This window comes from Pipistrellus kuhlii, unplaced genomic scaffold, assembly GCF_014108245.1.
Source record: "Pipistrellus kuhlii isolate mPipKuh1 unplaced genomic scaffold, mPipKuh1.p scaffold_m20_p_6, whole genome shotgun sequence".
In the NCBI taxonomy this organism is placed as follows: Eukaryota; Metazoa; Chordata; class Mammalia; order Chiroptera; family Vespertilionidae; genus Pipistrellus; species Pipistrellus kuhlii.
Window position 1 is genome coordinate 51,037,341 of NW_023425562.1, and position 17,179 is coordinate 51,054,519.

The 17,179-nt window shown below is 47.1% G+C and overlaps 2 protein-coding genes across 3 annotated transcripts in view; one reads left to right on the forward strand and one right to left on the reverse strand.

Annotated features, from left to right (window-relative positions):
- The window catches only part of SLA2 (Src like adaptor 2), a 23,223-nt gene extending 14,134 nt beyond the window's left edge, over positions 1-9,089 (forward strand). For both annotated transcript variants that reach the window (XM_036418414.2, XM_036418413.2), the window contains 4 exons: positions 5,608-5,757; positions 6,906-7,038; positions 7,423-7,632; positions 7,832-9,089. In XM_036418414.2, coding sequence (XP_036274307.1) covers positions 5,608-5,757; positions 6,906-7,038; positions 7,423-7,576 — 437 coding nt within the window. In that variant the 3' untranslated portion in view covers positions 7,577-7,632; positions 7,832-9,089. The remainder of the gene's footprint in view (positions 1-5,607; positions 5,758-6,905; positions 7,039-7,422; positions 7,633-7,831) is intronic.
- RAB5IF (RAB5 interacting factor) lies at positions 8,665-16,738 on the reverse strand. The gene is made up of 4 exons (XM_036418426.2): positions 16,446-16,738; positions 14,681-14,784; positions 10,645-10,774; positions 8,665-9,203 (listed from the first exon to the last, which is right to left on the reverse strand). The coding sequence occupies exons 1-4, from the start codon at positions 16,557-16,559 to the stop codon at positions 9,162-9,164; spliced, it is 390 nt and encodes a 129-aa protein (XP_036274319.1). The 5' UTR covers positions 16,560-16,738; the 3' UTR covers positions 8,665-9,161.
- Positions 16,739-17,179: the final 441 nt, after the last annotated feature.

Below are 17,179 nucleotides of genomic sequence, written 5' to 3' on the forward strand. Positions count from 1 at the left end.
AGCACGTCCTTCCCTGATCAGCAGTGACTTCTCCCTCCCAAGACACCAGGTGTGATCCTATCTCTTAGCAAAAAGTTCACAAGAGAACCAAGTCTCCGTGCTTCGGGCACCAGCCAGTCAGAGCCAGAAATGACCCTCCTTTCCCTGCTGTTCAGATGGGGAAAGAGGCCTAAGGAGGCGTAGGGACCTGTCACATTGCACATTCCTATGAGACTTCTCCCACCTCAGGTACAGGGCCTTTTGCAAACAAAACATGACGTTGATGGAGTCTGTCTCTGATCCCCTTCCTCCCTCTGAGCCGCTGCCCCGAGTCCCTCACAGCAGAGGCAGGGAGGCATGTTGAAGGAGTGGCAGCAGCCACGGTTGTGTTTAGGCCCTCTCAGGGCCCTCAAACCATCCTGTGGGGGTTGTTCTTCTGTTGTACTCATTTTACAGAGAGGAATCTGAGGCTTAGAAGAGAGAAACAATTCGCCTGGGGAGACACAGCTAGGAAGTGCAGAGCTGGGATTCAAACCCAGCCAGAGTTTATCTCACTGTAGACACCCAGGAAAGGCTCACATTGACAATATGGTAGAACTACAAGCACAGTGGTGGGGTAGGGAGGAGATAGTCAGAAGTGAGGACCAGCCTCTTGTTCTTGCCCTAATTAGAAACAACTATGATGGGCTGTCACACATACACACACACACGCACGCACGCACGCACGCACGCACACAACAGGCTTGCTGGGGTGGGGGCTGGGTCCGAATGCAGCAACTGCAAACAGGAAACCACAGCGATGGTGTTGACTTGGGTCAGGGGCTTGTAGACAGGGCCCCGGTGAGCACTGAAAGCCACAGGAAGTGCTTTGTGCTCAGCTCCCGTGCCCACCCTTCTCTGGCCTCGTCAACCCCCAGAGCATACTGACCAGCCCTGTGGTCCCGCTGCTTCTTTCCGAAGAAGGCACATACACCAGGAAAATTTCTGAGAAATACAGGAGAAAGCAGGTAAGGATCCACATTGTGCCTGGGGTTGAGGTCAGACTGGACTCTGAGCTTCCCCTCGGCCGACACCACGGGGCAGATCCGGATGCAGCTCTCAGCATCAGAAAAGGAAGAGGCTTGCCAGCTCTGCAAGAAAGGCAAAGGCTTCCCTAGTATTACCTTGTCATCCCTCATCTGGGCTCCCTTTTGGATAGTTTGTAGGCCAAGAAATCAGTTTCGTTCCGTTGTTATTGAGGGTCTCAAACTGGTTGGGCCTCAGAATCACCTGGTGGGCTTATTAGAACAAAGAACTGGCCCCCACACCCAGCGCTGATTAGACGGTCCCGGGCAAGGCCTGAGAATTTTCCTCTCCAACAAGTTCGCAGGTGACGAGGCTGCTGCTGCTGGCCTGGGGACCACACTTTAAAAACCGCTGACTGCCGAAACCAGTTTGGCTCAGTGGATGGAGCTTCGGCCTGCGGACTGAGGGGTCCCAGGTTCGATTCCGGTCGGGGGCGTGTGCCTTGGTTGCGGGCACATCTCCAGTGCGGGGTGTGCAGGAGGCAACTGGTCGATGATTCTCTCTCATCGATGTTTCTAGCTCTCTATCCCTCTCTCTTCCTCTCTGTAAAATATCAATAAAACATATTAAAACAAACAAACAAACAAACAAAAAACCGCTGACCTAGGCCTTGGCTGCACTTTGAAATCATCTAGGGGAACTTTATAAACTACCGATTCCTGCAACCACCCCCAGAGTTTCTGATTTAATTGTTCAAGGCTATGGCCTGGGCTCTGGAATCTGTAAAAACTCTCCAGGTAACTTCTTTTTCTTTCTGGTGTGCTGTTTCTTTACTTGTTTTTTGGATTCCACATATTGCATTTGTCTTTACCTGACTCATTTCATTCAGCACAATATCTTCTAGGTCTATCCATGTTGTTGTAAGTGGCAAGATTTCATTGTTTTAAAAAAATTTTCATGGCTGAGTCTTATTTCATTGTATATATGTACCACTTCTTCTTTATTTACTCATTTATTTGTGGGCACTTAGGTTGCTTCCATATCCTGGCTATTGTAAATAATACTGCAATGGACATATGGATACATGTCTTTTTTACTTATTGCTTTGCCCCCAGGTGATTCTGATGTGCAGCCAGGGTCAAAACCCAGGGCCCTGCAGCCCACTGACGTAGTGGATCTGGACCAGTGAGTGGGATGGAAATAGCAGAAAACTAAATGTGTATCCCTGAGGTTGGGGAAAATATTGCATCATCAAACTTTTGTTTGTGTCGTTGGTCATAGTGTAAAATTTCATACTGTGGTTTGTGGTCAAAAAAAGTTTGACACCGCAGCTTGAGAGGCCCGAGTGACATCCTAGAACAGAGCTTCTCAGACTTGAGTGTACAGGAACCGTCAGGGGAGCTTCTTGACAGTGCAGACTCTTGAGCCCCACCTCAGACCTACTGAATCAGACTATTGGGCACCGAGACAGAAATCAGCTCCCTTTACCACCCTCCCCTGTCCCAGTTCTTCTTATGTTCTTTTAAGTTCGAAAACACACTTATAATCTAGGCAACCAAGATTTAAGTAATAAGAGACTGTGTGTTTTATGTTTATACTAGTGGCCCAGTGCACGAAATTCATGCACATTAAAAGGGAATTAGAGGAAATATTTTTTAAAAAAATATATTTTATTGATTTTTTACAGAGAGGAAGGGAGAGAGATAGAGAGCCAGAAACATCGATGAGAGAGAAACATCAACCAGCCGCCTCCTGCACATCCTCCACCGGGGATGTGCCCGCAACCAACGTACATGCCCTTGACCGGAATCGAACCAGGGACCTTTCAGTCCATAGACCGACGATCTACCACTGAGCCAAACTGGTTTCGGCTACTAGAGGAAATATTTTAATATTGTTATTTGCCCTTTCTCTATAATAGAAGTGTCAGAGATGAAAGAAAATTAGTAAAATGTATTTGAAAATCTCCTTCCTGTCAGAGTCTGGGGCACACTGTGGGACACAGAGTCAAGTCCCTGCCCACCCACACACACACCTCAAAACCAAGTGAGACCCAGACCCGGCTGGCTCCACTCCCATCAAGCCTCACGGGAGGGGGGGGGGGGGGGGGGGCGCGGCCTCAGGTCCCCCAGCCCCTGCACAAAGGTGTGACAACCATTGCAAATTAGCTCTTTATTATATAGGATGTTGCATCTTGTCATATATAATGGTAGTTAACTATTGACCAAGTGAGTAATATCAGGACCAGCTTCTTTGTCTCGAGGTCCAGATGGCCCTCTGGTAAGGCAATTCCGCAGGGGCTTTGAGCCTGTGTGTGGACAGAGGAGGAAGGCCCGTGAGCTTCCAAGAACCCTGCTCTGAGTCTGTAGAGGGAGGGAGAAACCCCCCCTTCCTTTCTCTAGAGTCCCTCTGGCATGCCTGATTGTGTTCTAGGCCAGGGGGCAGCCATGGCAGGGCCCAAGTCAGGCCCAAAACTTCGGTCTGTATAGGAGCGCTGAAGACTTTGTGGAGGTCATAGGACTGTTCCAGAAGTCAGGGCCAGGCCCCAACAGTATCACCCCCTTGTCTTCCTGCTGTCCTACTATGTGTCTGTTCTGTGTTGGACAATATAAAAGTGATCGATTAGCAAGACATGCTTCTTGCTACTGAGGGGCTCACCTCTGTCCATCTCCTGGGAGTCAGGACTGTTAACTCATGGTTCCTGCCCTCAGGCTCAGGCAGTGGAGGGTCCAAGGTTCAGCATCCTCCTCAAGGCTGTCAGCTTCTCAGAGACCTCAGCAGAGGAAGTTCAGGAGGATCCTGCTAGGTCTGCCTCCCACACACAGCTCCTAATCTGACCCCTCTCGCCACTGTGAGCCACCTCCACCCCCCACCCCCCCGCCCTCCCCACTCCTGGCATTGTCATCAGCACACCTGGGAGAACATGGTGCTTGACTGAAGAGGTCTCTGCAGGCCAGGCTGTGACATTGGCTAAGCCTTCTGGAGCGTTCCCAGGGTGAGGACTTTGGTTCTGAGTAGGGGAGTGACATAATCTGATTTCTCAACTGCTGTGAAGAGAGGATTTGGCAGGGGGACAGGTAGAAATGGGAAGCCATGCAGGCTCCATCTGGGTGAGAAGTGGTCAGACTCTGGATGTGGTTTCAATATAGCCATTAGGATTTCTGTCGGGCTGCATGTGAGGTTTGAGAGAATGGCAGCAGTCAAGGATGACTTCAGGGTTAGTAGCTTTTACAGAGAGGAAGAAAGAAGAATAGAGAGTTAGAAACACTGATGAGAAAAAAAAGAAATGAACCCCACTTTACAGTTATAAAGTTATCTCATATACATCCTCATCTGATGAAAAACTACTAGAAATCTGCATAGTATAATGATTTTACAGTCTTTTCTGTACTCATTTTTTAACCATATGCTTTCTTTGCTTAGACAATTTTTTTATTTTTAAAAAATATATATTTTATTTATTTATTTTACAGAGAGGAAAGGAGAGGGATAGAGAAGCTAGAAACATAGATGAGAGAGAAACATCGACCAGCTGCCTCATGCACACCCTCTACTGGGGATGTGCCCCCAATCAATGTACATGCCCTGGACCGGAATCGAACCTGGGACCTTTCAGTCTGCAGACCAACGCTCTATCCACTGAGCCAAACTGGTTTCGGCTAGACAGTTTTTTTAATTAAAATTTCTGTTGAGACCTATCAAACTGTGCACTTTAAACACATGCATTTTATTATATGTTAATTAGATATCAATAAAGTCTATTTTAAAAATTAAAAAACAAAAATGGAAAAATTCTGTCACATGCATGTATATAAGTTAAAGACTAATGAGAAAACCAACATCCAGGTGCTCAATTATCAGCTTAAGAAATTGTACAATCCCTTAGAAGCCCTTTGCATGCTTCACTGTTAACCATTATTGTTTTATTCTTAGCTTTACCATATACCTATCTCTGTGTAATAGTCTTGACTGCCCTTGACCTTTATATAAATAGAATCATGAATGTATGCTTCATGACTTCCTGCTTCATTATTTTTAAGGTTTACCTGTGCTTAAGTGAGTAGTGGCTATTAACTTTTACTGCTCTATAGTCTTAAATTATATAATCCACCATTCTACTGAGTGCCCATGGGCTGTTCACAATTTGGGGCTTTTCCAAACAATGCTATGAATATTGCTCGTGCATTTCTAAGGTAACATTTTGGGATGGAACTGCTGGGTTGTGAGGTAGATGCATGGTCAGCTCAACCAGTTAATGTCAACTGCTTCCAAAGTGGCTTGTACTAATTCATCTTTGCACCAGCAGGGTAAGAGGTTCCTCTTTCTCCATGTCCCTGCTGATATCTACTGATACATTTTCACATTCTAACTCTCTGCCCACTTGAGTCTTCCCCTAACAGCCAACACTTAATGCTCATTGAAACTGTGCCAGGCTCTGCATCCACGATCTCATCTCACAAGAGCCCTATCTGTTATGTATTGTCATTTATGACCAAGAGAACAAGACTTCGTCCTTCTCTGCCTATTTCTTCTGCCTGGACCCAAGGCTCTCCATCTCTCCTTCCTGGGCAGAGCCAAGTCCCAGCAGGACCTCAGTCCCACCTTGGACTCTTTCCTCCTTAGGCTGTTACTCCTTGTCAGTCCGCCTCAGCCGCCCTGCATCCTGGGACCGGATCAGACACTACAGGATCCAGCGCCTTGACAACGGCTGGCTGTACATCTCGCCCCGCTTCACTTTCCCCTCACTCCAGGCCCTCGTGGACCATTACTCTGGTACGGCCTTTCCTTGCCTCCATGAGAGTAGACTGGGATGTAACTTTTAGGGGTCAGAGAATCCTTAGACACTTTACCTGCTAAAGAATATCCAGACAGATGGAAGAAGGGCCTCCCCTACCCTCATGCCAGTCCCGGTGCCAAGAAACACAGACTGACAGCTGTTATTTTTTTTTTTAAACAAACATATTTTTATTGATTTGAGAGAAAAAGGGAGAGGGAGTGATAGAAACAATAATGAGAATCATTGATAGGCTGCTTCCTGCATGCCCCATTCTGGGGATCAAGCCCACAACCTGGCATTATGTGCCATGACTTGCAACCAAACCGTGACCTCCTGGTTCATAGGCCGACGCTCAATCACTGAGCCACACCAGCCAGGCAAGGCAGTCCTATCTTTATCCTGTGTGTGAGGGTAGGCCACTAACTCATCCACCGCTGTAGTTCTGAGTCAAAGCTCTAGCGGGAAGCACAGTTGTCTCTACAGGAACTAGGCCTAGATCTGTGGTATTCAAGTTCTTAGCATTTTCTGGTGCTTGTGCAGTTACAGGCACTGGACGATGTAGAGGGGAGAATAAAACTGGGAAAGCTGATCAGGGGTTTGCTGGAAGGTTATTCTTGCAATAAATACTGAGCATTCTGTAGTTTTCTTCCCGAAGTATTTTCCTAGCCAGAAACTGGACTCAAAGATGTCCATCAACTTACCCAGAACCACAGTAAAGTAAGTCTCCCAGAATTACTTTTTTTAAATATACATATTTTATTGATTTTTTTACAGAGAGGAAGGGAGAGAGATAGAGCTAGAAACATCGATGAGAGAAACATCGATCAGCTGCCCCCTGCACACCAGCCACTAGGGATGTGCCTGCAACCAAGGTACATGCCCTTGACCAGAATCGAACCTGGAACCTTTCAGTCCGCAGACCGAACCTTTCTATCCACTGAGCCAATCCAGTTTCGGCCAGAATGACTTTTGATTGCATCTCAGCCTCTAGGAGACGAACCGCTTGGTACTCGTGCGCTGTAATCCTTTTTAGACCATGCCCCAATCTGCCAAGTGTGCAAAGCTGACGGGTGAGGGTAGTGGTTGTTGGGGAGGAAAGCGGGGCTGGAGTCACCCATGTCAAGGGTCTAGGTCTCTTCCTCAGAGCTGGCGGATGACATCTGCTGCCTCCTCAAGAAGCCCTGTGCCCTGCGGAGAGCTGGCCCAGTCCCTGGCAAGGACATACCTTTACCTGTGACTGTGCAGAGGGCACCCCTCAATTGGAAAGAGCTGGACAGGTGAGAAGAACCCTGGGACATGGAGACAGAACAAGAGGCAGGCTTTACCCCTGGGAACTCACCACCCAGAATGAACCTGGGGGGCCAGATTGAGCTCTTCAGAGGCCAGCCTAGGCTCAGCAGGCGGGTAAGGGGCAGTGACAGAGAGGAAAAAGTGGGCATGCAATGGGCAGCCTAGACATGAAGGTGGCCAGAATGGGAGGAAGGTCAGATAAGGTAAGGTAGAACAAAGAGTACCAGTCCTGAGTGAAGAAGTCAAGTTCTGGTTTGATCTGATAGGAAACGGAGAGCCACTATGAATTTTTTTTAGCAGGAGTTAAAAACGGTGAACTGTAGTGAATGCAGGGAAGGCGGCTCCTGACCCAGCTCTTTTCCTCTCCACAGCTCCCTCCTGTTCTCGGAAGCACCTGCCACCGGGGAGGCGTCTCTCATCAGCGAGGGACTCCGGGAGGCCCTCAGCTCCTACATCAGCCTGACTGACGACATCTCCTTGGACGATGCCAAAGCCCAGAGGCCAAAAGGGGAGCCAAGGTTGTAGCACCTAAATACCAAGGTGCTCAGCCTAACTGCGATCCCACAGGCAAGACTGTACTGCACATGTGTCAAACACAAGGCCCGCGGGCCAAATCCGTCCCACCAGGCCTTGCAATGTGGCCCGCACCGCGCTGTCATCACTGCACTCCGCTGCGTTTCCATCACAATGAATTTATGACTGTTCAGTAAACCATTCGGCCCGCGATTTAGGCTGGATTTTAGATTTTGGCCCCTTCTCTGATTGAGTTTGACAGCCCTACGTGAGGGGAGAACAGGGATACAGAGGCACATTCACGGTCCCACCTCTTACCTTGTTCCTTCCTCTCAGCTCTAAGAAGTCATATACCTCCTCCCAGTGGCATGGCCCTACCTGCAATCTCTAGTTCAAGGACGGACCAGCTGAGAGCAAAGCCAGGGCTCCAAAGAATCTAAACTTCCTCTGGGGTCTAACGTAGTCTGTGCCCAAGTTTGGGAATTCCAGCACATCTTCCTCCCCTGGTAACTATCAGTCCCATTCAAACTTGCTAACCAGTTTCCCAGCCCCACTCAAGGCAAACACATTTAAAAAAAATTTACAAGGGGCAGGAAAGCAGAAGGAAGAGATGGTACACCAGAGCAACAGAACCTGGACTGTCCGGCTTCCCCCTGACCCTAGAGCAAAGAGGACATCTGACAGAACAAGTCCTGAACTGTCCTCACCAAGCCCCTTCTCTGGACAGTTGTAGCTCTCAGATTTCATTTCATTTTGCAACTTATTATTGGGATCTGGCTAAGCCTTAATGGCCTTGCCATCTAGTGGCCTAATGCAAAATGACACCTTCTGAGACTAGGACAGTGTGATGAGGTCACTTCTGTGTGGCTCCCAGTGCTGGGCAGGGGCACTAGGCATCAGAAAGTGGTAAGCCCTCTCTCTACAAAGCTTAGACCTTGGCCTTAACCCATCAAAGGAAAGAAGCCTGGCTGGGGCTGCTAAAGGAGCAGGAAGAGGACGAGGGATGGAGATGGGAGGTCACCACTTCTAGTGTTCCGACTAGGTTCTTAAGCTAGAGGTGAAGGTGGGAAAAGGCTTTAACCAGGTATCATCAACAGTTGTCAATTAAAGATCTGATTTATTCAAGTATGTGAAAACATTCTACAATGGAAATTGTTACCAGATACTGCTTATTCTGTGCTATGGACCACACACATATTGCCATACTGTTTTTTGGAAGACTTGAAATGCCACTGACAGTTTAAAAATTGTACACCTGATGGAGAAGTGAGGAAGACAATTTAATGTTTCATCCAGATCCAGAGATGCATCAAATTAAATGACAGCTTCAATCTGCAAACAAGTGTTTCATGATGGTATCCAAGAAGAAATGATTGGTGATGGACAATTAGAAATGCCTTCCCAAAGGTGGATAGTTCTTTAAAAAGTTTCAGGTCACAACCCTTGCAGAAAACACTGATGCCCAACACAGATTCTCGGTCCAGGAAACAGGGGTCTTCCAGGTTCCATGTGGCTGAGGTGCCCCTCTCATCATGTTTCATGCTGTAACCAAGAGAGTCCTTTGGACCAACAGGGAGCAGGTGGAGACTGTTCACCATCAGTCATAGTGGATGGCAGTGTAAAAGATAATCCAGATGACCTGGAGAGGAGACAAGCAATGTTCATAGGTCACCTGGTCAAAGCAGGCCCATATTCCACACAACAAAAATGTCAGATAAAACGTTTGCACGGCGGACTTCCCAGGGGCTTACCAATGCATAATTTCACTGAAATCAAGCCTGTCTCTAACAGCCGAGGACCACCCACCTGTGCCCCCAAAGGACCCTGGAAAAGCCTCTCACCCTGCCATACTGCAAACTAAGCACCAGGTAGGGGAGTTATAAATGTAGAAATGAAACAGGTAAAGCAGACTGTACTTCCAATAGATGTTAGGATTAGCCATAAATGTGAAAACAAAATCACTTTTACACCATCAGAGCCTTATCAAATCACAGATTCTCAAAACCGACTGCTCATTGCATCTAGGACTTTTAAAAGTATTACTAGTATATAAATGCCGAGGTACCACCTCCCAGAGGTTTTTATTTTATTGGTTTGGGCTAGGGTCTATAAATTAAAACAAAAACAATGCCTGGCCAGTGTTGCTGTGATTGAGGGTTGACCCATGAAATAGGAGTTCATGGTTAGATTCCCAGTTAAGGCACATGCCCGGGTTGTGGGCTTGATCCCTAGGGGGGGGCATGCAAGAGGCAGCCGATCCATGATGTTCTCTCATCATTGATGTTTCGATCCCTCTCTCTGAAATCAATAAAAGCACATATAAATAATAATAAAACAATAAAACTGAGGTATGGTTTATATTCCATAAAATATACAATTCTGAGGATTTTTTTTTTCTGGTGTTTTTACTTTTTTTTTTTTTTTTTTACTGAATCCATTTAAAAAACACACCACAATTCAGAAGATTTTAGTATAGTCACAGAGGCGTGTAAACATCACCATATAAATGGTTCTGTAACATTTCATTATCATCAAAAGAAAATAAATTCCCATTATCAGTTATCTCCTCCCTCCCCCACTTCCCAAAGCCACTGGTAATCACTAACTTTTTGTCTGTCTGAATTTTCACATAAATGGATTCATACATGAGATCTTTTGATTCTTTCACTTAGCATGTTCTCTAGGTTCATCATGTTGCAGCATCTATCAGTACTTCATTCCTTTTTATGATCAAATAATATTCTGTATGAATACATTTTATTTATGTATCAGGTGATGACTTTGTATATGTTAGCTATTATGAATAATGCTATGCATATATTTTTAAAAGTTTCCTAGTTTCTAATATACAGCAGAGTTGACAATCAGATGTAAAACTGATGATGGGCTCTGGATTTGCACAACAAGACTGTACAGTTTATCACACTTTTGGGACAACATGACTCAAGAGTGGACATGCCCTCCAGACTCATCAACTTTTTAAAAAAATGGTACCCCAATCACAGTGTAAAATCAGTAGGCTCCCCTTGAGTGATTCATGAAATGACACTACTTGCTATAAAACTATCAGGTACACATACCATGAACAAGGCAAAAGATGTCATAAACCCTTCTTTCGTGAGCTCCCATGTGCCACCATATTCTTCTTCATCTATCTGTAGGTAGTTGCTGAAGTAGAGGTACAGGACTCCTGCATTGATCAGGCAGAACCTGGAGTGAGGGAGGACAAGCATCAAAAATAGAAGACTCAAGACTCCTACCACCAAGGTCCAGCTCTACCAAGGTTCTCATGGTTACACCGTTAACTACCTCTGTTACGAAAGGGAACTAACACATGGAAACACCTCAGTCCTCAAAGGAGCTACCCGTTTGGCTGACCTAGAGACTTAAAGAAGGAACAACTTTTTTAGTTGCCCAGCCAAAGCAAAAAATAAATTAAAAAGCAGATGTAAGTTCTCCAAGCACCCTTAAAGTAAGATAGACTGGTCCTAAGTAGGACCAGTACTTTACTGGAGTCTCTAGGTAGCTCCTGCAGGGATGAGGGATGGCCATGGGATAAACACAGGTTAAGCTGCTGCTTCATGCCTTCAGGTTAAGCAAGGGCATATACTAAAAAAGCCCATGCATAATTCCCATTGGGAGACAATTTCTGGATGGCCACTGTCTGCTACTGCACTTGATGCAGGTATGAACATAACAGTTCCTGCCCTCAGCTTGCCATCTACTAGGGGCCAAAAAACAGAGTGAAACCTTGGCCAGTGTGGCTTAGTAGGCTGGAGCGTCATTCGATTCCCAGTCAGGCACATGCCCAGGTTGTAGGAAGGCAAATGATCCATGTTTTTCTCTCAACATCGATGTTTCTCTTTCCCTCTCTCAAATCAATAGCTCTAGCCAAGTTTGGCTCAGTGGATTGAATGTTGGCCCCTAGACTGAAGGGTCGCAGGTTCAATTCTGGTCAAGACCTCTATTGCAGGTCGATAACCAAACCCAGTTGGGGTGCATGAGGGAGGCCACCAATCAATATCTCTCTCACATTGATATTTATCTGTGTCTCTCCCTCCCTTCTGCCTTCTCTAAAAATCAATGGGAAAATATCCTTGGGTGAAGATTAACAAATAATAGTAATAATACCAGTAGTGAGAGTGGAATTGAAACCAGAGGTTTGCAAGTGCTTCTAGGAAGGTCTCTGAGCCCCATCATGTATTACTTAATTGATGGAAGAATTAGAATGCAGTGAGTAGTAATACGTCGCCCTGCTCCACTCTCTTGATATGGTCATCAGGTAAATGTAACTTATAAAGTCATCAAGACTTTGATCTTTCCAGTTATAATATCTAATCTAAGGGGGGACTATATGTCTTAAGTTCCATTCCTTCTGGAGACTGAGGTAGAAACATGCAAAGATAACTGGTTCCTTTGAGTGGATGAAGTATGAGCTGATGAAGGCAAGGCAGTTAGATGATGCTGAGAATGTAAACTAGTATATAAGGGGGGTGGGGGAGGATCCTGAGGCAGCCTGAGCAAAGTGGGGGCAAGGTAGGGTGTGTTTACTTCAAGAAGTCTAGTTTCTAGGCAGTGCAAGTGTGAACTTTCTCCTGAGTAGAAGGAACTGGAGTTGGGAGACTGGTTTAGACCTCTACCATGTTTCAGGACAAGAGTGCAAATAAAGTTTGAGGACAATTACTAGGACAGTGGTGGAATGGGGAGGGAAGACATCCCAAAGGCTGGAGCCTAGGGGCCTGGAAGTACAACGGTTTCAGTAACAGAAGTAAGGAGGCGGGAAGAACGAAGGTTTTACTTGGATTTCACCTAAAATTGGCTTGGTTATATTGTGACCACATCCTTATCTTTTGCTAGAAATCTTGGGACCTGGCCAATCTGGCTACTTCCCTCTAACAAGAGTTGCATTTTGGGCAGGGTGAATTTGTGGCTTCAGACAGACTACTAATGGGACTTAAAAATGTCATTCTGGGATTGATTGATCTTATAAACTAGGGCTAGAGAATGACTGGAAATTCATCAAATGAGATGAGCTGTAAGAGTGGCTGATTGGTGAGATGAGAGGGAAATACAAGGGAAAGGTGAGGGCTGCAAGTTTGACATGCTTGGTGTAGACAAAAATGAACATGCTGGATTGGGGGTTGGAGAAAAACATTAAAAAAGACTGACTTTCATATAGGTTTTTAAAAATTCTATCTTACACCCTGGCCGGGTAACTCAGTTGGTGAGAGTATCATCCTGTGGGTTCAATCTCTGGTCAGGGAAGATACAAGAGCCAAGCAATGAATGTATCAATATATGGAACAACAAATCAATATTTCTCTCCTTCTCTCTAAAATAAATTTAAATTCTATTCTAAAAACTCCTGTCATAATTTAACAAAATAATGGCTCTAACAAATATGATGACTTCAGGGATGGAAGGCTACATGACAACAGTAATGCATGGCCCTGCTTTCAATGGTCAATGGCAATGCTTGTTAAAAAGAAATTTAACGAGCGTTCACTGAGCACCTATTAATATGCTCCAAGCTCTGTGAGAAACAGGAAAGGATGGACTGAGCCCATTTATGATCATGCAAAACCTCAGCAGACACAGCAGAACCATCACTTAGTTCTCATGCAAATTATAATTGAGAGCTGAGGAAATTATTTTACCTTAATGGGCCCTAACAGGTGACCCCACCAGAAAGGAGAAGACAAGCTGGGGTCAAAAAAGAGAGCAGCTACAGCAGAAATGGGAGGAGCGTCACCAGAACTGAGCACCAGAGCGGTCTGCCCCTCAGTCCAGGCAGCTGGGTCAGACAGATGGAGGAGAGGAGATGTGAGCAGAAAATCCAATGTCCTTGGGTCTTTTCCCAGAGCAGGGGAAAAGGTGCCAACCACAGGAGAGAAGGGATTCAAGTTTGGCTCTGGCAGGACAGTGTGGGACTGTACCCCAGAAAACTGTGTTTTACCATTCTTTGTAAAGCTAATCATATAGTAATTGCAGTGAACCATTTATGGAGTGCCTTGGAGGTCTTCACTAGTCAGCAATTTACATTATTTCATTTAATTTATACATCTTATAAGGCAGGCATTTTTATTGCCCCGTTTTTAAAAAACACATTTTTATTGATTTTAGGGAGAGGGAGAGGAGGAAGGGGAGGGGGAGGGGGGCTCAAATGGGGTGACCAGTATTCTAAAAATATCATCTATAACCACCACCTTCCTGGGAAAAGCTCTGTGGCCACAGGTCCTATGTCTCATAATCCCAAATCAGCCTTCATCAAGTGTGCACTCCATCCAAGTCAGGCAGAGATTAAACTCTTACTGGTTTCCTTCTACAAATGCTTTACTCAGTATCATAAATCAAAAATCTTCTTAGCCTGGCCGGTGTGGCTCAGTGGTTGAACCAAGAAGTCACCAGTTCAAGTCCCAGTTAGGGCACATGCCTGGGTTGCAGGCCTGATCCCAGAGGGGAAAGTGTAGGAAGCAGCCCATCAATGATTCTCTCTCATCATTGATGTTTCTATTTTTTTTTTATTTTTTTTTTATCTTTCTCTCCCTCTCCCTCCCTGAAATCAATTAAAAAAAAAAAAAAAAGGCAGAGCTACAACCAGGAGCTAGTGTCAATCATTTCCACTGGCCACAGTAGAAGATGGAGGGCCAGACCTTCCACTTTTTCACTGTCTCTAAAATATAAGCACCTCAAACAACTGAAAAAGCCAAGATTCAGCATGTCCAGCAAAGTGCCAGGCACAAGGGAGTGGTCATCAAGTATAGAAATTCTTCTACTTTCCAAACTTCCATAGAACTAGATGATGCCTGCCATCAACAGGCCTGTGGTATCCTCTTGCATGAGGTCACTTTGGACCCATGAATGAATGGACTAGCCCAACCTTCAGGAAGTAACATACCTGATCTAAGATGCTCCTGGGCTTGATGAACTGAGGAGTGCCACCGTGAGGCCAACTTTTTGCTTTAATCATTATACTCACACACACAGAGAGTCATTTAATGTAATAATTTAAAAACCCTCCAATGTAGTAACAGCCTTTCCCATAAAATGAAAATAAAGTCCCTATTTGAAAAAAAAAAAATGATATCACAAAACTGCAAGATACCCAAGACTTACCCTGCTATTCCCAAGAAACCTCGCAATGGCAACACTCCCCAAATGACACCCAGAACCACAGCGATAATCTGTCGGAACCAGTAGATCACATCTAAAAATTCATCCTGTAGAAAAAAAGAGAAACTGCATGCATTATCTGGAGTGGGTGCCACAGTAGAACCTCTGGTAATAGGTGAGGAACAGAAAAGCTTCCCACCAACATATCTTTCAGGGAATTGTCCCCCAAAAGCAAGAATACCAGGCTCTCGCATCTCCACCTCTTCTTGTACTAAAAGGTGGTAAACACACACACACACACACACACACACACACACACACACACACAATACTTGTCCTGAGTGATGACTTCTAAGGGTGTGCTCTAAATAAAAATTTTAGAAAAATCCATTTATCTTTTTTGAGAAGCTGCAAAGATTAAATGGCTGTTGGTAACCATGATCCTGGACACTGATAACGCTTCTCTCACCTGAGAAGACCTGGACACACTAGCCCCAGGAAGGAGGGCTGACAGTCAACCTACTCGGCACTATCTTCCTGCACACCGAGTTTTGAATAAGTCACAAAGGACAGAAAGGATTAGAAACAAAAGTGTTGGAGGCAGGTGCCAGCATACCTATTTTACCTACAAGGACAGGGAAGACTCAGTTTCTGACCTGCCCTAGATTGCAGAACCAGTCCTTACAGAAGGAAAGAAAGCAATGACACAGCAGATCAGGAAGGTTTTATGGGAGCTGGGGCACCTTTAGGAGGTGTTCCCACCCCTTCTTACTGGAGCTCCAGGAAGGAAAACCTAATTCACCAGGCTACTCCCCCCACCCCCCACCCCCCAAAAAAAAGACTGGAATCAAGCTGTTTGCAATGGTCCCTTCCAGATCATGGTTTGGGAGTGCCCAAACTCAGATCTGAATGTGTGTGACCAACCAGTAAGGAAAAGGAAATTTTGAAGCCCCAACAATTCCTCACATATATGTTCTCTCTCTCTCTCCTTCCTCTTCCTCCTCCTTGCAAGGTGGTCTGTCTCCCCACAACTCTCACACGTAAGGTATTTATTCGGTTTTCCTCATTCAACAGTAAAGTAATGCCAACTCACTTTTTTCTTTCTTTTTTTTTACAGAGAGGAAGGGTAGAGAGAAACATCGATCATCTGCCTTTTGCACACTCCCTACTAGGGATGTGCCGGCAATCAAGGTGCATGCCCTTGACCGGAATCGAACCTGGGCCCCTTAAGTCCGCAGGCCGACGCTCCATCCCCTGAGCCAGACCGTGAGGGCACGGCAGCTATCTCCAGTGAGCCTCACTGTGTGCTCCCTCGTCAATGCGCCGCTGTGCCCAGCTCAGAGCTGTTCTGCAAGCACACGGAGAGCACCCGACCAAGTACCAGGAGGTGTCTGTGGCCGTTACTTTTCGTGCTAACGACTTAGTTAACTATTAATTCCGAGGTGAGTCCCTTAAAAGGTAAAGGCGGAGGTCAAGTCGAATTCAGCTCAATCTCACCGTTCAAGCAGCACACACGCCCTGCCCGCGAGTGACCCCGCTCTGCCCTCTCCCCTCTGCCTCTCGGTGACCCGGGCGGCCTGCCCGTTAGGGCACCCGCGGGGGCTCCTCGCTCAGCGCTCAGCGGGGCCCGCCGAGGCCGCCACCCTTTGGCCACCCGCCCCACCAGCCCAAACGATCGGCGGTACCCGGGGGGCAAGCTCGGGCCGGTCCCTCCGTCCCCAAGTGCCAGCCGGCTCCTCACGCCGGCGCCCTCCCAGCTGCACCTCACCTTGTCCTCCCAGGCCGCGTCGCTTCGCAGCACCTTGCTCCACACAGAGACTTTGAGGGCCCCGTTGGCCAGCTGCGGCTGAGGCGGCTCCTCCTTCCGCCTCCCGCCGCTCATCCTATCGTCGCGCCCCCCGGACCGGGCTGGGGCGCGCGGGCCGAGCCAAAAGAAGGCGGGGTCTGGGGTCGCGGGTCTCAGCGTTCGGGGAAGCAGGGGAGGCTCCGCAGTCTGGCTCAGGGGAGCGCTACAGCCACCCGCCCTGGGCAGAGCAGCAGGCTCAGCTCGCTCAGCCGAGACCAGGTGCCGCGGGAGGAGGGAGGAGCAACGTAGCGCCGTGCGTCCTCCCGGCGACGTGCTCACGCAGCCAATCAGCGGCCACGCAGCCGCCCGAGTGGGGGGGTGGGAAGTACCCGTGGTCTCCGCGCAAGCGCTCTACGCATGAAGGAAGTGACGGCAAGCTCTCCGCACGACGGAAAGAGCAATCTTGGAAGCGGAGCGACCCGAGCGCGAGGCGGCGCTGTGGAGACTGGGGAGTGGAAGGGAGAGCGAAGGTTGGAGTTGAGCGTCGCCCAGTTCGCCACGGCTCGTCCATTGGAGCAGCGGGGGTAGAACACGACCCTGCCTTTCCCCAGGGCGTCCTTTCTAGCCCAAACTCTGCTCCTCTGGAGCCTCACGTTGCCTCTTCTTATGCAGCCCCTGCTCGTTTTCTCCTTAACACTACTAATACATGTTCCGTA